Source organism: Triturus cristatus, chromosome 7, assembly GCF_964204655.1.
Source record: "Triturus cristatus chromosome 7, aTriCri1.1, whole genome shotgun sequence".
NCBI lineage: Eukaryota > Metazoa > Chordata > Amphibia > Caudata > Salamandridae > Triturus > Triturus cristatus.
This window is the reverse complement of record NC_140590.1, coordinates 751,661,804-751,687,571: the sequence shown is the minus strand read 5'-3', so window position 1 is coordinate 751,687,571 and position 25,768 is coordinate 751,661,804. Positions and strand designations below refer to the sequence as shown.

The 25,768-nt window shown below is 49.2% G+C and overlaps 1 protein-coding gene across 2 annotated transcripts in view; it reads right to left on the bottom strand.

Annotated features, from left to right (window-relative positions):
- Positions 1-25,768, bottom strand: part of DNAH17 (dynein axonemal heavy chain 17) — a 14,992,541-nt gene that overhangs the window by 5,931,714 nt on the left and 9,035,059 nt on the right. Inside the window, exons 58-59 of one of the 2 annotated variants that reach the window (XM_085617471.1) lie at positions 23,596-23,615; positions 10,560-10,694 (exon numbers count right to left, since the gene is read on the bottom strand). In XM_085617471.1, coding sequence (XP_085473597.1) covers positions 10,560-10,694; positions 23,596-23,615 — 155 coding nt within the window. Of the gene's footprint in view, positions 1-10,559; positions 10,725-23,595; positions 23,616-25,768 lie in introns of both variants that reach the window. The other variant, XM_085617470.1, reaches the window with a different exon arrangement.

Sequence of the window (25,768 nt, the reverse complement as noted above, 5' to 3'; positions counted from 1 at the left end):
ATCGACTTTTACGCATTACACGTGAGTGTTTCCACTCTGCACCTGAATCCCGTGTTTTTATGACAATCATACTGGCCACGGTCTTCAAATTGGACCGCAATCACAGGCTGCATTGACAGCGGTTCATCGGACTAGCCTTGTCCCGTTTTCTGCTCAGTAAGTCTGGGCTTCCCAGCCTCTCAGAATTGTCTCTGTTAGATGAGGTTGGCGCAGGCAAGCTCACTTTATTTCGCTTCCTTCTCTCTTTTTTTCAAACGGATGCAAGCGTTAAAACAAGTGAATCCTTGTGGATTGCTTTGGTCCAGGGAACAAGTCCTAAAAAAAGAAGTGGGGGGACTAACCTAGTTAATCAGAATGCAAATGGCATCACGGCACGTGACATCGCGGCGCGTGACATCACAGGAAGTGACATCAGATCTTAAGCCCTCACATATATGTTTAACATGTCTATCATGAGTACATTGGAGCACATTTTGAGTATATAGGGAAACACTCCTGATTTAGGCAGAAGATTCACACTTTTGTAAGCTACACATACAACAGTGTTTCCTTTTGACAGCGTAAACTTCCTCTACCAGTAGTGCTTTAAAAGAAAAACAGTGGGGCCCGATTCACAGAACTAACTTATGACAAAATCCTAAACTTACTACCATTTTGGTATTGACAGAAGGCACTTACTCATTTCAGTATTCACAGAAGTTAGGAGTCCTAACTTTAGGACTCCTAAATGCCTTTTGTGAATACCGAAAGTCTTAAAGTTAGGATTCTTCTCAGTTTAGGAGTAGTAAAGTTAGGAGTCCTAACTTTACTACTCCTAAACTGAGAATAATCTTAACCCTAAGATTTTTAGTATTCACAGAAGGCATTTAGGAGTCCTAAAGTTAGGACTCCTAACTTTACTATTCCTAAACTGAAAACAATCCTAACTTTAGGACTTTCGGTATTCACAGAAGGCATTTAGGAGTCCTAAAGTTAGGAGTCCTAACTTTACTACTCCTAAACTGAGAAAAATCCTAACTTTAAGACTTTCGGTATTCACAGAAGGCATTTAGGAGTCCTAAAGTTAGGACTCCTAACTTCTGTGAATACCGAAATGAGTAAGTGCCTTCTGTGAATACCAAAATGGTAGTAAGTTTAGGATTTTGTCTTAAGTTAGTTCTGTGAATCGGGCCCGTGGTACTTAAATTATTTCAACATCCCCTCAGGGGTAGTAAGACCTATATAAATTACATTTACTTTGTGTGAATACAGGGAAAGACCAACACATCTGACATTCTTACAGTGAATGCATATCTTGTAAAAGGGGACTAAACAAAGTGAAAAGCTGCCTCTCTTCAGTATATGTGAAGTGCTGCATTTACATCTGGGTGCGAGGTTCCTGACTGCTCCCAGCCAGGAGACTCCAACAAAAGGAGGCCTGATGATCCCTCAGATTCAGCCTTTGTTATGGGCCCAGCAAGAGTCTGAACTAAGAAACCTCCCTCCACGCCTGCACGTTGTTGCCGATCGCAAGCAGACAACACAACGTGCAGGGTGTGTTTGAATGTGTCCCGGTGTGCAAATTACACTGGGACAATTTTTGCATATTTTTCAGTGGGGCCCAACTTCTTGGCAGGGTGGATGGTGTCCACCCTGTGAAAAAAGTAGGTGGACGCCGTCCATCCGCATGTGCCTCGACTCGTGCCCTGCTTTAGTCACAGTGTCATAATTTGGTATGCTCACAACATTTTGGGACGGGAACATGTATTTTTAACCACCGTTATTGTTCTCGACTAATTCGCTTTAGTGACCTTTTCCATGTGCATCACCCATGTACCCCCTTTTTTGGTATTAGCGCATATAATAGTATCTAGTGATGTCATCATTGTTTTTAGTAGACCAACACTACTAAGGTAAATTAGGAAGCTATATAAGTAGTGTTTCATTCAGCTTTGAAGTGATGGTTTGACGCACAAGACCCACGTTAGTTATTCTGCTGCCCGAGAAACCCATTTATTTAGTAGTTGTCTTTTGCCTACATCACTTGGACATCACTGTTTTTGGAGTTCTCCTCTGCTTAAGATTGAGCTGTCAATTTTAATTGCAAGTACCGCAGCTCTGCGTTGTCTCATTTTGACGTGGTAAACTTCGCTTTGTGGACTAGTTTCTGATTTTTGATATTCAGACAGTATTCTACACACATATGTCCATGGTAGAATGCCCAGTGCTTTATTTATTTTTTCTCACTCACTTTTCACTTTAGTTATCGTGAAGATTCAACCTTCACGCTGTGGTCTAAGTTCATTTAAGGTTATTTCTGTTAAAATGATTTCGTTTCAGTTTGGACAGATATCAAGTTTTTTAAAAGCTTTCTTTCCTGAGTCAATGACCAGGAAGACTTTTACCATTTATTGACTTAGCCAGGATTAGGATTTCCACTTGGAATATACATAAGTAAGTCTTTAATTATGATTTTTCATTCACCATCTCTTTTTAATTCTTTTTCTTGGTGGTGTGTCCCTTTTCAGACCTTTTTAAAGGTGTGGTTTCAGTCTTTTTGTGTAACTGGCTTGATCTTCAAAAGGGGCAGCCACTAGTTTTCTTTTTTCACACAGGTGTGTTTCTTTTTCTTTTAGTCTTAATATTTATTGATATATTATTAATGGAATATTACGTTTATGCAGGGGTCACACAACACTTTTAACTCACCGTCCTGAAGAAAGTCCAAAGGATGCATACTAAGGGTGGGCGTAGTTCGCGAAGTAGCACTTCGCGAAGCTACGCAAAGTGAAGTTCGCACTACGCGAGCTACGCGTAGCACTTCGCGAACTGCGAAGTAACATGTTCGCACTGTGCAAGATGTTGTTTTCAATGATTGCACAGTGCGGACAAGCAACCGGCACTGTGCAATCATTGAAAATGGCATCTTGCACAGTGCGAGCTGTAGTTTTCTGCTGCTCGAGTAGATTTTTACTCGAGCTGCAGCTTTCTCAACGCGAACTGGTAGTTTCTCATCGCGAGCGGTCGCGAGCATACGCGACCCCTCGCAATGAGAAACCTGACCTTCTCGCGTTGGGAATCTCGCCGGGAGGTTTATTTTCCATGCTCGCGATCGCGAACAAGGAAAAAGTCTCGCCAGGATGTCATTTTGCTTGCTCGCGGTCGCCAACTTGACGTTGAGGACCGCGAGCAAGCAAAAAATGACCGCAGCACTACGCAACACTACGCTACGCGTGTTCGCACTGTGCTACGTGCAGTTCGCGTAGCGCGAAGTAGCGCGAACTTCGCAAACTACGCGAGCGTAGCGTAGTGCTTCGCCCAGGCCTAATGCATACACCATAAAGACCGAAACGTCGACAACCTCATCTATTTCCCCAGTGATTCATTTTCCCCAAGGAACTGATTTCTGTTTTGATCAGACTCATTTTCCGTTGATGTATTTGTTTGGAATCGATGCTCTCACTAATGACCCTGAGGTTTTAATCATTGTATATCATCTGTCAACCTCGGTCATTTTGTATTGTTCAAGTCTTTTGTACCCTTTCTTGTTTACATTAAAAAAAATTGTATTTTGAAAAACTCACACCCGTTCTAAGAGTATCTCTGGCAGATTTATTGCGATACAAATGAACTAATTGATTTACTGATTGTTCAATTGTAAGTTACCGGCTGGGACTCACCAACATTGTTGTATGTTTCAAATTGTTGAACTAAGTATATTGAAAGAAATCACTTGCAGGCACACTTACCTATCAATAGACACATTGAACAAGTTACTTACCTTCGGTAACAATATTTCTGTAAGAAACATTAGTAGTCATAGATTCCTTACCTTAGAATTACCCCCAGGCGTCAGACTTGACCCGGAAAGTTTTCGGCAGCAGTACCCCTGCTCGTCTGTAGGTGGCGGCGTGTGGCTCCGTGTCCGTCGTTGGCGTCGTGGTCGCCGAGATGACGTCGCGGGCTCTACTTAGATGCCGCCCACGCATGCTGACGTCAGTTCTGTACATGACTTTCCACACCAGGAACGCAGAAACATGGAAGAAACTGACCACAGGTGCATTGAAACTAGGGCCCTGAAAGGGATGACCTTAACCCTAGAAATCAGTTCACAGAACAGGGAGGATGGGTGGGGCGGTAAGGAATCTATCACTACTAATGTTTCTTACAGATATATCATTACCGAAGGTAAGTAACTTGTTCATCTGAAGAAACACATACTGATAGATTCCTCACCTTAGAATAGACACCCCAGCAATACCAACCCCGGTGGTGGGTCTGCGAACCAAGATCACACTAGAAAGTCATGGAGAACAGAACGGCCAAAAAAGCTGTCTCTCCGGACTTGGCTGTCCAGGCAATAATGCTTAGTAAATGTGTGCAGCGAGGCCCACGTGGTTGCCTGACAGATGTCTTGCAGGGGGACACCACGTCTCAATGCAGTAATGGCTGCAGTAGCTCTGGTGGAATGAGCAAGCAGTCCCACCGGAGGTTCCTTTTTAGCCAACGAATAACAGGCTTTGATACACAAGATGACCCAGCGGGATATAGTCCTCTTGTGTACCGCCCGACCTTTCTTGGTGCCAATGTAGCCAACAAAGAGTTGGTCATCCACCCGGAACTGTTGTGTGCGGTTGAGATAAAATGAGAGTGCACGTTTTGGGTCCAGACGGTGGAGCCTCTCTTCCTCCCTGGAAGGATGCGGAGGCGGAAAGAAGGTGGGCAAGGTAATAGTCTGCCCAATGTGAAAGGTCGTAACAACTTTTGGCAAAAAGGAAGGATGGGGCCTGAGCACAACCTTCTCCGGATGGATTGATAGGAAAGGAGGCTTGCAAGAAAGAGCCTGGAGCTAACTCACTCGCCTAGCGGAGATGATGGCCATCACAAAAGCAATCTTCAAAGTCAAGAGACGAAGAGGACAGTTGTGAAGGGGCTTAAAGGAAGCGCACATCAAGGTTCAAATCCCACTAAGGCATCACGAAAGGAATAGGAGGAAAAAGGTGTGTAATGCCTTTGAGAAATCTATTTACAACAGGGGACTTGAAAAGAGAGGGCTGATCAGGGAGCCTGAGAAAGGCCAAAATAGCAGAAAGATAGCCCTTGATAGTGCCCAGAGCAGAGCCCTGCTGGGCCAAAGAAAGAAGGTACAGTAGTACTTCAGAAAGGGGATCCACAGTCTCTGCTGTGCACCATGCCACAAATTTGTTCAACCTGCAGGCGTATACCACTTTAGTGGAGGGACGCCTGGCTGCCAGAATGACATCACAAACTTCAGGAGGTTAGTCAAAAGGAATCAACTGCCGCCGCTCAATCTCCACGCAAAGAGGTGGAAGCTCGACAGGTTCCGGTGGAGGACTGTCCCCTGCTGCTGCGACAGAAGATCCTCCCGAAGAGGCAGTCTGATCGGAGGATCAATGGCCATGTTGAGCAGCTCGGGATACCACACTCTTCGTGCCCAGTCCGGAGCCACGAGAATGACTTGGGCCTGGTCACGCCTGATCTTCTTCATCACTCTGGGCAGAAGTAGTATAGGCGGAAAGGCGTACAACAGACCGCAACTCCACTCGCGACGAAAGGCGTCCCCGAGCGAGTGCCGTCTTGGAACCCAACTCCAACGTGCAGAACTGCGGACATTGCGCGTTCTCTTCAGTGGCGAATAGATCTAACCAAGGCTCTCCCCACTGCCGAAAGAGGCCTTGCGCCACGTCCGAGTTTAGACGCCATTCGTGATCCATCATGCACCGGCGGCTGAGTTTGTCTGCTCTGGCGTTCAGAGAGCTCGCCAGATGTTGAACCACCAGGGTGATGCCCTGATGTTCCAGCCATGTCCAGAGGCGCAGAGCCTCCTGACAAAGGGTCCACAACCCCACCCCGCCCTGTTTGTTGCAATACCACATGGCGGTGGTGTTATCCGTGAACACCTGCACTACACTTCCCCGAACAGAGGGAAGGAATGCCTTCAGTGCAAGTCGGATCGCTCTCAGCTCCAAAAGGTTGATATGGAGCCGAGACTCAGCCGGAGACCAGAGTCCCCTGATCTCCGCCTCTCCCATGTGGCCCCCCCATCCCAGGAGGGACGCATCCGTCACCACTACGTGCTCCGGTTGGGGAAGGGAGAGGGATCTGCCGCTGACTCAATCGCGGTCCGTGAGCCACCACTGCAACTGGTTTGCAGTGCCCTCTGAGATCAAGACACGGTCGGACAGGTTGCCCCGATGCTGGGCCCACTGAAACTTCAGGTCCCACTGCAGAGCCCGCATCCGCCACCTGGCGTGATGTACCAGCAGGATGCAGGAGGCCATCAGACCCAGAAGCCGCAGCACCAACCTTACCGAAACCCGGGATAGAGGCCGAAAGATGGGAATCAGGGCTTGAATATCATGGATCCGCTGTACCGGAGGATAAGCCCGGAACTGCTCTGAGTCCAGAACTGCTCCGATGAAGAGGAGCTTCTGGGAGGGACTCAGATGCGACTTCGGCACATTGATGGAGAACGCCAGCGAATGCAAGAGGTCGGCCGTAGTCTGGAGGTGGGAGACGACTGCTTGGGGCGAGCCCGCCTTCAACAACCAATCGTCGAGATAGGGGAAGACCGGAACCCCTAATCTGTGCAGATGAGCTGCGACCACCGCCATCACTTTCGTGAACACCCGAGGGGCACTGGTGAGGCCGAAGGGGAGCACGGTAAACTGAAAATGCTCTTGGCCCACCGTGAACCGCAGGTAACGCTGGTGGGCCGGCAGGACGGTGATGTGGAAATAAGCGTCCTGCAATTCCAACTCTATCATCCAGTCTCCAGGGTCTTGGGCAGCCAGTACCTGAGCTAAGGTGAGCATCTTGTACCTCTCCTTCCGGAGGAAGGCGGTGACGCTCCTGAGGTCCAAGATAGGGCGTAGGCCCCCTTTGCCCTTCTTGGGAACCAGAAAGTAGTGGGAATAACAAATACAACCTACTTGTGGACCAGGAACGCGCTCGATGGCCCCCTTGGCCAAGAGGGCCGAAACTTCCTCCTGTAGAAGATGCAAGTGATCCTCCGATATACGGTGGCCCTGCGGTGGCATGGCTGGAGGGGTCGTCTCAAAGGGGAGGGAGTAGCCCCTTCGGACGATTTGCAGCACCCACCTGTCCGAAGTGATGGAGAGCCAGTGGAGGAGGTGATGGTGAACTCTGCCGCCCACTGGCGTGGAATGGGCCTGAAAGCTCGGACTAGGAAGGCTTTGAGGCGGATGCTGCCGGGGTGGATGTGGACTGACCGCGTTGTCCTCTAGTACCGCCACGGCGGAACCCACGTCCGCGACCGCGTGCAGGTTGGTTCTGCGGCCGGTGGCTAGGCGGACGTGAGGAGGCGCCCCTTCCTTGGCCACGAAAGGGGCGAAAGGCGGAAGCGTGCGGCAGTGGGGCCGAGAGACCCAAGGTCGTGGCCGTAGCCCGGGAGTCCTTAATACGAGCCAGCGCACTATCCGCCTTCTCACCAAAAAGGCGAGCGCCATCAAAGGGCATATCCATGAGGGTACTCTGGACATCCCCCGAAAAAGACGTGAACCTCAGCCAGGCATGGCGCCGGAGCGCCACCGTGGTGGAAATCACCCTACCCAGCGAGTCCGTGGTGTCAAGTCCACACCGTATGGCATGTCGCGCTGCATCTCGCCAGTCAGCAAGTGCCTGGGAGAGACATGTCCGGGCCTCCTCCGGACACAGTGGCAGCACGTCTTCCACCGCATCCCACAGAGAGTGGGAGAAACGGTCCAAGAGGCAAGCGGTGTTCAAAGACCGCAGGCCCAAGCTCAGGGAAGAAAACAGTTTCTTTCCGAACTGTTTCAGCCTCTTGGATTCCCGATCCGGAGGAGCGGACGGGAAGGAGGATTGGGAAGTGGAGGCCTGGATAACCAGGCTCTCGGGGGTGGGGTGTTGGGACAGGAAACTGGGGTCGCCCGGAACAGGGCGGTGGCACCGGGCCACGTTCCGATCCACAGGAGGAACTGTGGAGGGCTTGGACCAAGTGCCCTGCAGAATGTCGATGAGGGCCTCATTGAACTGCAGCAGAGGCTCTGTGGAGCTTGCTGACGGTTGAAGCACCTCTGTGAGGATATTAGTCCTCACGGTCACAGCAGGCAACTCGAACCCCAGGGCGCAGCACCACTGAAAAAGCTGCACCTTCCTCCGAAGCCACAGACGGAGGAGAGATGAAACCAGCGTCCGGTGAAGTGTCCAGACCACTGGCATCCCCAGTTCATCTGCCCAGTCCTGTGAAAGTTGGCCCTGGAGGGCCATAGGGTCCTCAGACCCCTCCCAGTCGCCCCCGTCATCCGATTCCTGATAAACAGGAGGAATGATCGGAGTCGGATGGTAGATGAAACGCTCATCCATCGGAGTCGGGTGCGGCACCGCGCCGGCGTCGGGTCCGGACAGGGGCTAAACCGGGGCACGGCATCATCCGGAGGTGGAACCGGTGTCGGCGCCGGCGGAGGAGGCGTCGTGAGGTTGGCCTGGATCCCTCGGGGACCTGCGGTGTCGGGACTGAAGTCGTCGACGGCGCCGGGTCGGAGACGCCGGCACGCGAGGTCGCCCAGTCGTGCCCCCGGGGCCGCTCATGGCCGAGAGGAAGGCACTGACCTCCGCCGGAGTCGCGTCAGTCCCAGGGACCAGCGGGGGTGGGACCACCCTGACCCTCGGCCGAGTCGCACGACCGGCGAGGGGAGTCCGAAGAGCGGTTTCGCCTCTTGGACTTCTTTGATCGCTTCAACTTACCCAAAGACTTCGAGCCCGACGAGCGATGATGGTGACTGCGGCTTCGCGACCGGTCCTTGGACCTCCTCCTGGACCGGGACCGAGTGCCGAAGCTCGAGAAGCTTACGGGACCGCTCCCTCCTAGCCTTCGAGGTCAAGGCCTGACAGTCGGGGCACGACTCCGCGTCGTGGTCGGCCCCTAGGCAGTAAAGACACCGGCGATGGTGGTCCGTCACCGACATCAGTCAATGACAGGAGTCACAGGCTTTAAACCCAGGCATCCTACCGGCACCAGAGTCGAGTCAACAGAAGACCAAAAAGAGTCAAAACGTTCAGTCAAAAATTGACTAAGGGGTAAGCTCTTCCCGGATCGGCACTGTCTGGCGCGGAAAAAAGAAGAACAGACATCAGCGCGCGAGGGCGGCGTCTTAGTACTCCGACGACGTCATTCCGGCGCACGACGCCAACGACGGACGCGGAGCCGCAGACGACGCCTAGCGACGCGCAAGGGTTATTGCTACAAAAATCTTTCTGGATCCAGCCTGACGCCTGGGGATATTCTAAGGTGAGGAATCTAACTAACGTGTTTCTTTCAGATGTCTATGCTCACTTTTCTGATATGAAATAATCCATCATCCATTGCAATGGAACAACGTCCTAGTAGGCAGAGATATACAGCTCATTGGGTGTATCATCATAAGGTGAGAGATGTATACTCTAGGGGTGGGCGGAATTGGCGGAAGGCACTTCCGCCAATTCTCGCGAGAATGCAAGCAATTTCCGCGATCACGCGATATTTCCGTGATCGCGGAAATTGGTGCTTCCGGCCTGCCGCTGCCGCCCGCTACAGGTTGCGGGTCCCTCGAGTCAGCTGTCCATCGTAGTGGGGGAAAGGGCGGAAGATGTTGCCCACCGCTGGTGTGTGGGGCAGGGCTTCCATGCAGTTCACATGCCGCCCGTGGGCCAGAGACGCCGCGGGCCAGAGACCGATCAGAGCAGCTGGTGTCAGGAACTACACGGGGATTGCGCGACAGGTAAGGACCGTCACCACAGCTAGTTTTTGACGGTCGATATGGGGAGAACAGCACACCTGCCCAGCCTCGACCTAGCTCCCGAATGTATTGTGCCGATGAATGCGTTACTGAATTTGAGCTTCAACTCGGGCACCTGCTTTATTTATATCTGCAAGTGCTTGGCCAGGCAACAATTTCCGTTCCCTCCCGGAAATTGCGACAATTCGGCATTTCCGCGTTCCGGTCGGAACGCGGAAATGTCGAATTGTCGCAATTTCCGGGAGCGGAACGGAAATTGTCGCCCACCCCTAGTATACTCTGAGCTGTGACTGACAAAGTCTCAACCAATGCTGAAATGTTTTTCGATACTGGACATGATAGGTCTTGTAGACAGTTGCACTGTCAAGGCCTAAAAATGACTGGGAATATTAATTTCATTAGCCCTGTTTTTGTTATCTAAATGGATCTCATTTGTCAAAATATATATTTAGCCCATTATTTTGGAATCCAAATATACGCACTGATAATCTATAGTTTAGGAATATCAAAGTGGATCGCTACTGATGGCGAATCATTCAAATAAGCCAACATAATTTAGATGTCCATTTGCTGTACTATTCCATAGAGCCAATTGTGCAACCTGGTATATTTTGAATGTAATTCTTAATATTCCCTTTTTATTCGCATACAATGTTCTTAAAGTGTTGCTGTGCCAGGTTCGCTGAATACTTTAACACCGGATGTCCCTTCCAGAGGATCAAAACCATTTGCATCTGAACATTTATAGGGTCACACTCAACATGTGAAACCTGCTAAATGGTATCAAAAGGGGTTACTCACCAAATTCATTACTGCATTGACTTCATTGTAGCTGTCCAGGGCATCTGATAAAATCTTATTAAGTGACGTCCATCCAGAAACTGGGAAGTATTTGGGCTCTCCAATGCCAAGGGAAAAGTGACAGTAAATATTTGGCTGAGCAAAGAGGACTGCATCTGGCATATCCTAGAAAATAAGAGAATAATTAAATCCTGTAATGAGAAAGAATTATGACTGACAATATTTGAATATTAGCTGCATTGTCCAGTGAATGGGTGCAAATTCATCCTAAGTGACATAATGGACAAGTTACTTACCTTCGGTGATGCCTTATCTGGTAAAGACAGTATCTAGCCACAGACTCCCTACCTTTGAAATTCCCAGGTGTCGGGAAGTAGGATCTTCCTTTTATTGTTACGCCCATTTTATGCCTGGTGTCAGAATGTTTTGACTGTAGTTTGCTGGGACCCTGCTAACCAGGACCTCAGCATCTGTGCTCTCTCCCCCAAAATGGCTTTGGTATGTACTTTGGTACCTCCACAATTGGCTACTGGTGTGCCCTTATAAGTCCCTAGTATATGGTACTGAGGTACCCATGGCATAGGTACACCAGGGGTCTCCAATGGCCTGTAGCATGTACTGTGCCACCCATGTGAGGCCATTTAAACTCTGACTACAGACCTGCCATTGCAGCCTGTGTGAAATGGTGCTTGCACCTCTCCCAACAGATATACGTTTTCTTATATCTGAGGTCACTGCACTTAAAATCTGTAAGTCGCCCCTATAGTAGGCCCTTCAGTCCTGAGCGGAGGGTGCATGGTTATAAATGTGAGGGTGCCTCTGCATGACAAAGACACCCCTATGAACCCCAGAGTCAACTCTCCAGGCTTTGTAAGAGCGGTCAGCCATTTTCAGACATATAGGGCCAGATGTAGGTAAATACATTTTTGTGATTTCTTAATAGCGATTTTTAGGGAATCGATATTAAGGACTTGCAAAATGCCATGAAGGTAGGAATCGCAATATTTTTTGCGATTCCTTAATATTCCTTAATTGCGAATCGCAAATTGCAATTTGCAATCAAGGAATACCTTCCCATTCATTCCTATGGGCCTAGAGGCCCATAGGAATGAATGGGAATTGCGCACGCAATTTGCGAGTACCCTATAGGTACTCGCAAATTGCGTGCGCAATTACAAGGGTGCAAGGGTTCCAGAGGGACACCCTGTTGCACCCCTGAAATGTGCATGTGTGCACATGTGGCGCACATACATGCCCTAAGGGTATGAATGTGTGCCACATGGCACTTTTAAAAAAGCAAAGAAGTGCTTTTTTAAAGGAAATCGCTAATTACCACCAACTTGAAGTTGGTGGTAATTAGCGATTCCTTAGGGGTAAATTGCACTTTCATTTGAGCTACTTACATTGCATTTAAGGAATCAAAATTTACGATTCCTTAAATGCAATCACAAAATAGGGAATCGCAAATTATGCGATTCCTTATTTAGCGAGGGGCTCATTGTGTGCTACATTGCACACTGCTAATTTGCAATCGCAAACGCTGAAATTCTGTGAATTTCAGCGTTTGCAAGCGCAAATTGGCTTCCTACATCTGGCCCATGGTGGGCATCAGTAATTATGAGATGTCTAACTGCATAATGGCTCTGTCGGGTATAAATTATTTCTTAAACCATTAAACCAGTCATTGGTTTATTCACAGGAAAGACAATTAATCATAAATAACACACATAGAGACCAAAAAGGTATTCAAAATGTTTATAAATTGCGTCATATATGAATACCCACATTAAATTGCATGGCTGTCAAGACATAAGAGTGAATTATAATTTGTGACAAGGTGACATGTGGTGCTCAGTGCTGTAGTGAAAGTGCGTAATATATACAAAGTGACTTGTGAAAGTATTGACGTTTTCAAAGGCCAGAAAAACAGATATTGGAATCGGTCTGCATGTTCACGCGCGCTGTTAACACGCAATCATCAATCAGCCACACAAAGGAACTGCCTTTTGCCGACTGCATCATAAACGCTATCTGAGACCTCATCGGTTTATTAGCGTGTGCACTGCAATGCTCTGCACGATGAGATCGTTTAAATTAATACGCTTCGCGTGCTGAGCTACGAATTACATTTTACGATACTGCATCTGCCTTCAAGCCCATGACGGAGCCACGTAACACACGGAAGGCGTTACCTAGCAACGAGCACCAGACGCGGCTGCTCACGCCACATACACGCGCCTCAAACCAGCACTTTAACTAACAACACATCGGCACACTCGTAGATAGGATCGGAGGAGATAGGACGTTTGTCTGCACCCCCCCCTGCTTGAAGTCAATTGAGACTCCGGGTCCAATTCTAAGGTGAGCGGTTCAAATAGTGAGGTCGCGCTATTGCACAGGCTTCCAATTTAGACGCGATCGGCATGGAGGAGACTAATTATTATCTCCTTTTCATTCAGAACCCTAGAGTGATTAATACAATCGGAGGAGACAGGACGATTGCCTGAGCCCCCTCCCCCTACCTTTTAACTATTCTGAGACTCTCAAGACCCATCATTGGAAGAGATTAAGCGCATCTCAAGACTGGGTGAGTCCTTTTAAGCATTTAGATAAACGCATGTTTGTCCATTACATAGCCACTTAAGGGCTATTTCCCTTACTACGTTTCATTTTCCTAACTAGAAATCCCCATTGAGGAAGAACTTACGCTGTGCAGGAGACCTTTGCTCCTGTTTGCTACATCAAACGAAGAGATCTAACACGCCCCATGAGCTACATTGGGCTCTTTTAGGTGAGTCATCACCATGCATGCCTTGATTAGTCTCAGCATCCCATATTTTAACACACCTGACCATAATCCTTACTATCCTATAGGCTGTCACCCCACTGCCCCTGTCCTGATGAAGACCCGCATTGACTAGTTAGTAGTGCCCCTCCTGGGTTGAAACGTCGACATATCCCCTGGACCAGTTGAAAGACTCTGCATAAAGACCTATTCAATCAGTCTGCAGACCGATTCCAATATCTGTTTTTCTGGCCTTTGAAAACATCAATACTTTCACAAGTCACTTTGTATATATTACGCACTTTCACTACAGCACTGAGCACCACATGTCACCTTGTCACAAATTATAATTCACTCTTATGTCTTGACAGCCATGCAATTTAATGTGGGTATTCATAAATGACGCAATTTATAAAAATTTTGAATACCTTTTTGGTCTCTATGTGTGTTACTTATGATTAATTGTCTTTCCTGTGAATAAACCAATGACTGGTTTAATGGTTTAAGAAATAATTTATACCCGACAGAACCAATTGTTATTTTTGTACACGATTGCCCAGGTTCTGAGGGATACTGGGTTACCCCATTGTTATCTCAATAATAACTACATAATGGCTGCATCAGACCTGGTCGTGTTTGGTAGCAAACATGTTGGAAAGATAACCCAACACCGATTCTGGTGTTGGAGGTATGATCCCATGTACTGGGGGCTCCTTAGAGGGCCCCCTGTACTCTTGGTTACAGCCTTTCAGGATCTGCCAGCAATCTGGCTGCATGCGAATACCCATCACGAAGTAAAGCTCTATCCAGAAAAAGAGCAAGGAATAACAACCGTGAAGCACTGTTAAAACATAGAGACAGGACCCCCACTGACACCCTTACCTGTGTTACCACATACACACCAGCCTCCAAACAGCTGACGAAAGTCATTAAGAAACATTGGGGCATACTTAACACAGGCTCAATGACATTGGAGCCACCACGCTTCGCGTTTAAACTCTCCAGAAACTTGAAGGACATGCTGATCCACACGAGGCCAAAGACCCCCACTTCGGGTGACCAGAGAACATTATGGCAGTTACCACCTGTAAAAGGCCATTACCGCTGTGGTTCATGCACTGCTTGTGCCTTTACATCAGTTCAGAAAACCATTACCTTCAGCAATTCTTTCACATGGGAAATGAGGTTGCACACCAACTGTAACACACCCAACTGTGTATATCTGATCACGTGCCCCTGCAACTTACAATGTGTAGGGATGACCACCCGTCCGATTAAGTTACGCATTTCTGAACATCGGAGTAATTTCCGCTGCCACAAGAACAACACTAAAATGTGCACCCATTACCTGAAGAAACACCACACACCTGAGTCACTGAAATGGGTCATCCTGGAGACATTCGCTAAAATCACAAAAAAAGGCTCTTTTCCTGAGGGAACAGACTGTCTTCACACACCCAAGGATTAAATGAAGGTATACCTTGGAACATGTTAAGAGTCTGACAGAACGTCACTACCCAGTGACAAAGGGAAACATAATTATCAGTTAACTGGGTTTCTGTAACTGGGCACACGAATAGTAACAAGAGATAGCCTATGCAGTGGCTCCACAGGGTGATGCAGAACCATCTAACTACACCACATCGCTAAGATAATAACACTATTAAGCCTTGCGTGGGAACTTACACAATGTCTGCCGCCTGGGAGATGAAACATATTTAATAGCGGTGGGCAAAATACTTGAGGAGCAGTGTTAATATAGTGGAGCTATACCGTGATGTCCCGTTTATAACTACCAATACACTGGGATTATGCTAATTCATGCAGTAATACCACATCGCCAAGATATCAACACCATTAAGTCTCGAATGAGACTTTAAACACAATTCGTGCCACACATGAGATGAAACATACTTAAAGCGGCGTGTGAAATGGGTGAAGAACAGTCTTCAATGGCTTTTTAAATTAGTCTGACAGGGGCATCACCTCTGGGTGTTGTCATTCCTTTTTTTCCGTAAATGCACACTTCCGCCACAAAACTACTTAAAGATGGCCAACCAGATTGCAATAGCATCACACTCACTAGCTTCCATTATCGGGCCCCGCCCCCCCTCCCCCGCCCCCGAAGCACAGAGATGCACTAATAAAACAAACACGGTCTCAGACCACTCCACCTACCGAACCCGGTAGGAGTGGGTAGGTCCTGAGACGGTGTGATACTGGCATTCACGTGAGTAATCTGTTTTGCGAACTCCGCATCCCGCGCATATTTGCTAGGGGTGGGCAGAATTTGCGAAAGTGACTTTCGCAAATTATCGCGAAAATGTTAAAAATCTCCGCAAACACGTGGAAATATCGCGAAGATGCGGAAGTTTTTTTCCCGCCCGTTCGCGGTATTTTCTACGTGGTCGCGGCTCGCCAACTTACCCATGCGGTTGCTCGCGGGCGCGGCCATCTTGTTTTCACTCTTCTCGCGGTGCATGATCGCGAGAAGAAAGAAGGGATCGCGCGACCAATGACATTACTGCAGGCGCGAACTGTCGCGAGACAGCGCAAATGGCTACCAACAATCCAACAATCCAACATCTCGTGGAGAACGCGACCGGATCGGGAAAACTTGTCGGCGAACACGGGGATTCAGGTAAGGCGATAGCGCGCGCGCGAGAATGTATTATTTTACAGCGCGGGCAAGAAACAAATTATCGCTAAGCTGCGGAATGCGGAAATTTTGACATTTTCGCACTCTCCGCGGAACGCGAAAATGTCAAATTATCGCAATTTCCGCGAGTGGAACGGAAATTTACCCCAGGCCTAATATTTGCCCATAGCTTAACGCGCTTGTACTGATTTTGTGCGAGTTGTAAGACCACGTGTTCGCATTGATTGGGTTTTACCCCTGAGGCTGGGACACAATGGCTTTGCTCCAATGAGGGAGCCACTGCTTGACACATTAACAGTGACCTGAATTAATAACACGCCCTCATAAAGCACATTACGAGCACCCCGCTATTGATACCGTGCTGCCAATGAGGGCAACACACATCACTCGGCTGGCACACGCATGACACCATAGTGCCTCACATGAGAGCAATGACGAATTTGTAACCAGCAACAGTTATCATGCTACTGATGGGTGGTACACGCAGTCACTTTGAACACCATTACCTAGACGGAGGATACTTGTGAAAGTTGCAGGAAGAACACTGCGTTGCCACACGTAATGTGGCAGACCAAACTTACTGGCCCTCTAGGAGGAGATGATGGCATTTAGGAACACCATGTTAGAGTGGTTATGAGTCAAAGCTCATTCACAGCAATGTATGAATGACGACGAGTATGTGAGTGAGGCCGAGAGGTATGGCCATCACTGCACTGTATATAATAAGAATGATGTGACTAATACTAGCACTATTTATTGGCTCCCCACTGAATTGCTCCAGTACACGAGGAACTCCTCGTGTACAACGTACCGGGTACTGTTGAAGCCTGGTTAGTCCTAAGCATTGGGTGAGTCCCCAGAAATTCTCTCTGCTACTTTGTAAATGTGCCACAAGGGCTCTAGTTCACCTTGTGCACTCACCGTGTGGCACTGACTTTAATAGTTTTTAATGTGGTTTCATTTCATTTCATGTCCACCACTGAATGTTAAGAGTCAGCCTCACAAGGGAAAGGTATATACACTTGTAACTATATTGATGTAACCAGTGTCACATTTTCTCCCCTTACAGTTAGTTCCAGTACTAACAGGTACACAACTAGGTAGTTGTATGGTTGATGTGAGTATGCATCCATGTCATCATTTCTGAGTTGTAGATAGTATTCATTTTTCCGGTCCTGACAAATCGCCTGGAGAGTATACACTGAGCGAGAAACATGTTGACCTGTCTCCAATAAGTACGCTTAATCTAAGACATAAGCTTAGTCGAGCGCCTCGTTGATTGTTTTTACTTAGGGTAGGAGACCTATTGATTAAAAACTGCTGTTGCTGGTACTCCCAACCCTATTTTAGATTCACTCCAATCTTATTCATCTACACATATTCGGCCCCTCACCCCCACTTCACCATACGGCTGTTGGAAAAAGATCTCCACTAAAGTGCCCCTACTATAGGGTGCCCGTTGGGTATTGCACCGCCGACTCGACGAGCAGCTGCCCAATGATGAAGCATGTCACCCTACTGGGTGTGTGAGGGCATTATATTCCAATCAATGGATTCCCAACTTTGAACCATTCGGGTCGGGTTGGTTTAGATTCCCTTCATTCTGACTCACAGGAACAGCATAACCTTTTCTGTAAGCAAGCTAGTGCTGCCACCGACCACAGATACTGTTCTGCCCTCCTTCTGCTGAGGTGAGCTCGGGCAGGAGAAGGCAAAACAATAAGTTTCTTGTCACAGGGACGTGTGACCAAATCCCAGACAGGACTTAATGTATTGGGCTTGGATGGGGGCGCTTTCCAGCACCACCAGACTACATCAAAGGGCACATTTGGTGCCCACCTTGCATATACCGGTTTGAGTCAGTTCAGAAACCTTTGGTTCCTGCTCTGGCACGAAATGGGACAAAGGACAAGGGAGTATTCTCCCCTCTGTCCAGCGCCTTGTTCCAACCCTTTACCTGGGAATTTAAGGTCTCCCCTGGGGTGGGTCCTCAGATTCGTTGTGGAACAAGACTCACCTCTGAAACCAAGACACTCTTCGACCATCTGGACACTTGGACTTCGCTGGGCTACACCTGGAACCGAGACTACATCAAGGAAGACTCCTGCTGCTCCTAGTCTTGCTGTTCTGCAAGTATTCTGCCCCATCTGTGTCTGTGCTTCACTCAGGTTCTCCAGACGACCTGAGGGCATCAAGGACATTTGTAGTAACTCCCTGTGAGTTTAGGAGTCACTCCCTCCATCTGCAGGCACTGCATTGAAGCTGATGTGACTGCAGCTCCTGTCGGGCTTCCCGACGCTCAGAAACACAGGTAGTGGTTCTGTGTCCCTCCAGAGGCGTGACCTGTGTTCCCTGCAATTTGGAGGACAGTATCCCTTTTTGGAGCCGCCCGGACCAAACCCCTGTGCACTGCATTGACTTGCCATTGCCAAGGCTTGTTGGCTTTGCACTTCAGAGATCTTCAGGTTACAATAAGCTCCACCCTCCAGCAACTCACTCCTTGAAGGACAGCACCCTCCCTGTATCTCCTGCGTCATGAGCCTCCATGTTTTTTGGGCTGCCTGAGGTCCTCCTATGACTCCTGTGCCTTCAGCATGTGGGTCCTCTTGAGGGTCTTCTTCTGCTTTGATGGGCTCCCATGCTTTTTCAGGGAATGCTCTGACGCTCCTGCACTTGGTGAGTCCCTCAGACTTTGCTTGTCCCACAGATTGCAACTTTTCATCTTCCACCCCAGATGCGGCTACCAAGGTTTGTTGGAGATCCCGCCGGACATCGACCACCTAGACACTGACATCGGATGTGAGACAGCTCATTTACAGCTCCTAGTCTTTCAGAGAATTGCCTGGTCCCCACAGCTGCAGTGACAAGTTCCTCGTGAACTCTTCTGCACCTCCCAACAAAGGTAGGCATTGTACTTCCATGCCTCCTCTGGGAGGGACCTTTTTGTTTAAAACTGCAACTGCAACTTGTCCATTGATTTCCATTGAGCATACAGCTCTGTTTCCACTCTGCACACAGCCTCCTTGCTGTTCTTGGGTACTTACCTTGGCTGGTTCCTGGTTCTCCAAACTCTTCTGGGTCCTTTGTTCCAAGTCCCATTCTCCTTTGCAGTTCACATTCCACTTATTAATTATATGGTTTGCTCTTCCACTGGAGGCCAGTGTATATTTGTGCTTCTTACCTGATTTATTTGAAGTATTCCTATGTGTATTGTTGATATCTCCATTCAGGAGATATACCAAGTAGTAGTGATTGTGATGTTTTAATAAATATACTTATTTTCATAAACAATGTGTGGTTCTTTCTCATCCAACCAACACTGTTGATTAAACGTTGGTAAAAGAACCTGCTTTAACCTCCTTCAAGATAAGCCTGAAGGCATCTCTCCAGAGTTACCACTTTGAGACCCTAAGGTTATGAAAGACCTCTAAAATCACCATAAGGGTTGCTGGGATTAGTGCAAGGTGAATCACTCCTTTAAGTGTGCACGATACACTAAGGCAGCCTACTACACCGAGCTTCAGACTGGATGCAGAAAATTCTTCTTCAAGCAATACCCCAGCGCGCCAAGAGGGGGTTGGTCGGATCCGCGTGACGCCATTGTCCACGCTGGAAGTGACGTATATAGATTCCACCTCAGCACACTGATGTCAGTTACTTTTCACAACTTTCCATCCCAGAAACGCAGAGCCATGAAGAGTAGTGACATTGGTGTGTTTAAAAACTAGGGCTCTGAAAGGGAACAGCCTGGACTCTAGAAACTAGACTGCAGTGCGAGGATAATAGTAGATGTAGGAGAGTAGGGTCTGCAATCCTATGATCACCCAGATTTTTTGCTTCATTGGTTTACGACTTTCCCTGGCTGTGGGCCTGCCAATCAGACCCACAGCCTAGCTGTTCTCTCTCCAGTTTAAAACACATGTACATTAGGTGCACCCACTAATTGGAACTGGGCCGCCTTATCAGTCCCTGTATCAGCATACCACAGGTATCCAGGGCATCGGCGTACCCAGGGCCTACCAGGGGCTGCAGCATGTATTATGCCACCCCTGGATGGCCACCCAAATCTGACACAACTGGCTGCACGACAGCTGGGGCAAGGTGGTGTAATCACCCGTTGCTGTAGGTGTAGTATTCCTATACCTAACCCTAAAATGGACGCATGGATTCCTATCAGTCACTCCTATGGCAGGCCTTATCAATCCTGAAGGCAGAGTGCTGGGAATCATGTGAGATGATGCTCCGGCGCGAGCTGAGCCCGCCGACAGCTTGCGGAACCAAGTCCTAATAGCTGTTCCATGGTGACGCGTGCCATCTACCTTAAAATGCATTATAATCCTCGCGGTTATTTGCTAACTATGGCATAGCATCACCCACACATGTCGAGTAAGGTGTCATACGAATTGGAATACGAACTCCTCGCCAATTCTGGCGACGGGGTTAGCATTCCACCCTTCTAGAGGGACACGACATGGAAGTAACCTTGAACCCCGGTTAAAGTTGACCCAAGCCTCAGCATCACAAAATGGATGCTGCCACCAGACACAAGTCTGACCTCCCGCTGCTGGGAGACCTTCCAGCGAGGGGAGCTTGGACAAAGGGTTTCCTGTCGAGGGCGGTGTTAGCACCATCCCAGACAGGGTTTGTGTATCCCAGGTAGGCAGGGCTGAAAGGAAGGTGATTGCAAGTGGCACCCCGGTGCTCACTGTGCATAGCCTGGCTCAAACCAGTTTCGGGGGCACCCCAGCCCCTGAGCTGGGGCGAAGCCGGACAAGGGATAGGGGTGTAACCACCCCCCTCCTGGTCCCACCCATAGGTAGGACCTAGTCACGGGCCAGCCCCTTTTCCTAGTATAAAGGTAGGAGCGAGTCCCCTTCCCAATTTGGATAATTCTGAATCTTGAACTACTTTCCACGAAAGGAACTCTTGACTTTTTCTGAAGACTCTCCCTTGTGGCTAAGGAGTAGCCACCCTGCACCAGCAGGCACCACCTAAGCGCTTGCGGTTTGCTGTACGTCTCTCCTACGGATCAAGACTGCCCAGCTCGACGAGACCCGGATTCCCCGCCATCTCTGACCTCTACCTACATCGTCAGCCCAGCTGAGATTCATAGGTGTGACGAGACCTGCGGGACCGGCCATCTTCAGAACCTGCACGACGCTTATCTAGCACAACCACCGAGGGACCCTCGAGTGAGTGCACCTAGGGTTTGAGAAGCCCTAACCCTGAGTAGCTCCAGCACCGAAGTCTGCCTCCCCAGCATCCACGAGATCGGCGTGGGGGCCCTTCTGCTCCTTGCTGCTCACCGCGTTGTCCGGCCACTCGCCGTCGACTAGTGGCCCTCTTCACGACGCACCACGACAGTTTTTCATCACTGGTCTCGTTGCTCCAGACTGGTCCTTGCTCCCCTTCAACAGAGGAGTACCTCGGACCCTCCTGGTCCACTCCAGACGCCATCTTGACTCCCCCGCGGGGGCTGGCCTCTGCTAAGACCTGCTGCCCCACTCCTGGGCCCAGCATCATCGACAGCAGACACCTTCGTGGGACAGCTCGCCCTCCATCCTGGTCGCCGCCGTGCCTCCTGGTCCGAGGAACAGCCGAGTCCGATGTCGCCCACTCACCTGGTCGAGGTGACTTCATCCGGTACCTCCCTGGTGCCCACACGATCGCTGGCTAGCGGTTGAGAACTGAGTCCCCTCTGCTTTCAGGTTTTCCTTCATCACCGATCCAGGCTTGGATCTCGCTGAATATCGACACTGGTCGCCTGCCAGCAACTTCTTCTTTCAGGCTCCCGAGACTACAACGAGGACTCCCGACATCTTGCTGAACCCCACGCAGCCGCAGCCTCTGGGCTAGGTAACTCGAGCATTTCGGTGCTCCATCGTAGGTTCACTCTACAAGTGTCCAGCTCCTTTTCCGTTTAGTACAACTGATCGGATTCCTCCGGAATCAGTAACTTTAGACTCTCTAACCTCTCCCATTCCACTTGCAGTGTAAATGGTTTCGTGCCCTTCGGGCATTTGTGTAAATTGTGCAACTAGAAGTATTTTCCCAAGAGTTTTGTATTGTGCTTAGCTCCCTGACTCATAAAGAGCCAGGGTAGTCTTGTTATAAATAAATATCCTTTATTTTCATAACAACTGGTGTGGTGTCCTTTCACATTGGTGTTCAAGGGGTATATGTGATGGTAAACAGCTGGCTTAACACGCCCTCTAGAGTTTAGCCTGAAGACTGCTCTTGTCCACGCTACTAGGATAGCTGGTCTACAAGGTTGACTTACAACCAATCATCAATAAGGGTTGTTTGGAATGATACACAGTGATCACTAGAATAGTGAGCACTACATATCAGGCCAACTTCTCACATTGGTGAGCAGCGGTTGGGATTTGAGCTTGCTGTTGTTTTACCACACACGTATCCTAAGAATATCAAGTTGAAAGATCACATAAGTACCCAGGTACATATAACTTAACTTTGAATACTCAGAGTTCTACTGAACCAGCTGTTATAGTGAAACGGGGACTAGCACACCCTGACTCTAACTCTTAGCAAGGGATCAGTAGGGAAACACATAGTGTAGGTAGGTGCATCACTTACACCTCACTAGAAAGCATGTCGGTCCGCGGAGAGTGTGCAGAGACTCCCTTAGTGGTCATTGACCCTCCACAGGTCATGTCACGATATGCAGCTCTTAGCTTCACGGAGATGAGACAACTGTGTGCCTCCAGGAAGTTAAAACAGGGTTCTAACCCTACCGTCCCATTCCTGATAGGTCTCTTAGAGACTTATGATGCTAGAAGGGCTCTTAACGTAGGCCCCTCTAACCCAGATGGGAGCATGCCCCCCTTAGAGGGAACCCTTGGTGACCCAGAGCTCGGCCTCCATACAGAGGAGGAAGAAGAGGAGGAATTATCAGGAGACGAGGCAGACAAAGGTCCAGTAGTAGTCGGCAGGCTCACGAGGACCAACTTAAGCAGGCACGAGAATGGAACTGGGGGAGCCCCGGGCCCACGCTCAAGCAGGCTTAACCTTGGGAACGGACGAGCTAGGTCTCTCTCGAGAGGCTCTAACAGATCTGTTCGAACACATGTCTCTCAGGCATCTTCTCAGAGAGGAATGACGTCCCCTCAGAGAAGGGAGCACGAGGCGAAGATGAGGGAAGTCAATCTGAGGATCGAGCGGGAAGAACTTGCCCTCGCCAAAGAAAGACTTGCCTTGGCCCGAGAGCAGAAATTGAGTGGGTTAGACCCCACTGGTGGCAGCATTCTCATTAGAGAGAAAGACAGGGGTATAGACACTAGACACCTGAGTAAAATAGTGCCCCCCTTTAAACAAGGGGACGACATCCACAAGTGGATAACTGCTTTGGAGAGGGCCTGCACTGTCCAGTGCGTCCCCCCAAGTCAGTGGGCAGCTATACTGTGGCTCTCCTTTGAAGGTAAAGGACGGGACAAGCTCCTCACTACGAGAGCTGAGGATGCTAACAACTACCAAGTCCTGAAAAATACACTGATTGATGGGTTCGGCTTAACCACTGAGCAGTACAGGTTGCTGTTCAGAGACACCCAGAAAATTCAGTCTCAGGATTGGACTGACTTTGTCGATTGTGCCACTAAGGCTTTGGAAGGTTGGTTGCTGGGTAGCAAGGTTACTGATTACACAGGATTGTACAATCTTATCATGAGAGAACAGATTTTAAACAACTGTCAGAACCAATTGTTGCATCAGCACCTTGTCGACTCGGAGCTGACCTCTCCCCAAGAATTGGGAAAGAAGGCAGACAGATGGGTCAGAACAAGGGTCAAGCAGAACCAGACTCAGAACCAGGGTGGTCAGAAGAAAGCAGACCAAAAGGGTAGTAACAAGAACGAACAAAATGACCAGAAGTCTTCGACAGGTCCCCAACAAACCAAAGAGGGTGGGGGTCAGGCTTCACAGAAGAAGAAGACTCAAGAAGGCCAGTCAAAAAGGTGGTGCCAATACTGTAAAAGTAAGACTCACTGGTTTAGTGAGTGCACCAAGAAAGGAGGGCAAACTCCTGCCACTGCAGCCCCTAAGGCACCTGCACCCCCTAGTACAGTCAGCAGTGGTAGTGCGCCTCCCAAGGCATTAGTTGGGTTACCTTGGGAACTGAGGGGTGTGACGACTTAGTTGGCACGCTCACTCAGGCCGTCCTTGTCTGTACAGGGGATATGGATATGTCCCCTGATGCCAGTCCCAATACTTTGGGCAAATACAGGCAGACGCCTTTGATCAATGGAAAAGTGGCTCAGGCCTACAGGGACACTTGTGCCAGTGTCACCATGGTGACACCTAACTTTGTGGACCCTGGACAGATCATGCTAGGTACCGATTACCTAGTGACCAATGCCAGCAATGTCACTACCAATCACAGTATGGCAGTTGTTGATTTCTCCTGGGGAGGGGTAAGTGGCCCAAAGAAAGTTGTGGTTAGTTCAGACCTCCCCGTAGAATGTCTGTTGGGCAATGATTTGGAAACGTCACAATGGTCAGAAGTGGAGCAGAGGACTCACATGGAAATGTTAGGCTTGCCAGCACATGTCCTTGCTGTGACCAGGTCACAGGCCAAAAGATGCCCCACTGAACAGGTGCTGGATCCTGGAAGAACGGACCAGACACCATCCAAGAAAAGGAGCAGTAAGGGTAAGGCCTCGCCTTCCCCCTTGCCCCAGGTCGTGGATCAAGTCTCTGAGGAGGCTGACCTTAACGAACTAAGGGAAACTGAGCCAAAAGAGCTTGAACCTGGTCAGGTTGAGTTTCTGGGCTCAGGGGGACCCTCTAGAGAAGACCTGGGGAAGGCACAGTTAGACTGCCCCTCACATGAACCCCTCAGACAGCAGGCTGCTGCTGAGGCTGCAGGGAGCGCCACAGGTACCCACAAAGTGTACTGGGACGATGGACTCCTGTACTCCGAGGCAAGAGACCCCAAGCCTGGCGCGACCAGGAGGCTGGTAATCCCCTTGTCTCTGAGAGGTTTCCTTCTTACCTTGGCCCACGATATTCCCCTTGCAGGTCACTTAGGCCAGAATAAGACTTGGGACAGAATTGTTCCACACTTTCACTGGCCCCACATGTCCGAAGATACGAAGGAGTTTTGTCGCTCCTGTGTCACTTGCCAAGCCAGCGGCAAGTCAGGTGGCACGACAAAGGCCCCCCTCATACCACTGCCGGTGGTGGGGGTACCCTTTGAACGAGTGGGGATCGACATTGTCGGACCAATGGAACCCCAGACAGCATCAGGGCACAAGTTTATACTGGTGGTGGTGGACCACGCCACCAGGTATCCTGAAGCTATTCCCCTTAGGACCACTACAGCACCTGTTGTGGCACGAGCCCTAGTTGGAGTGTTCTCCAGAGTGGGCTTCCCTAAGGAGGTTGTCTCTGACAGAGGTGCAAACTTCATGTCGGGATATCTGACTGCCATGTGGAAAGAGTGTGGTGTCAACTATAAGTTCACCACACCCTATCACCCACAATGCAATGGGCTTGTTGAAAGATTCAACAGGACCCTGAAAGGGATGATTCATGGACTACCGGAAAAGCTTCGGCGGAGATGGGATGTCCTGATACCCTGCCTCTTGTTCGCCTACAGAGAGGTCCCACAGAAGGGGGTTGGCTACAGCCCTTTTGAGCTTCTGTTCGGACATCCTGTAAGGGGACCCCTTTGTTTGGTAAAGGAAGGATGGGAGAGACCTCTCAAAAAGCCGGCATCAAACATTGTGGACTATGTGCTCGGTCTCCGCT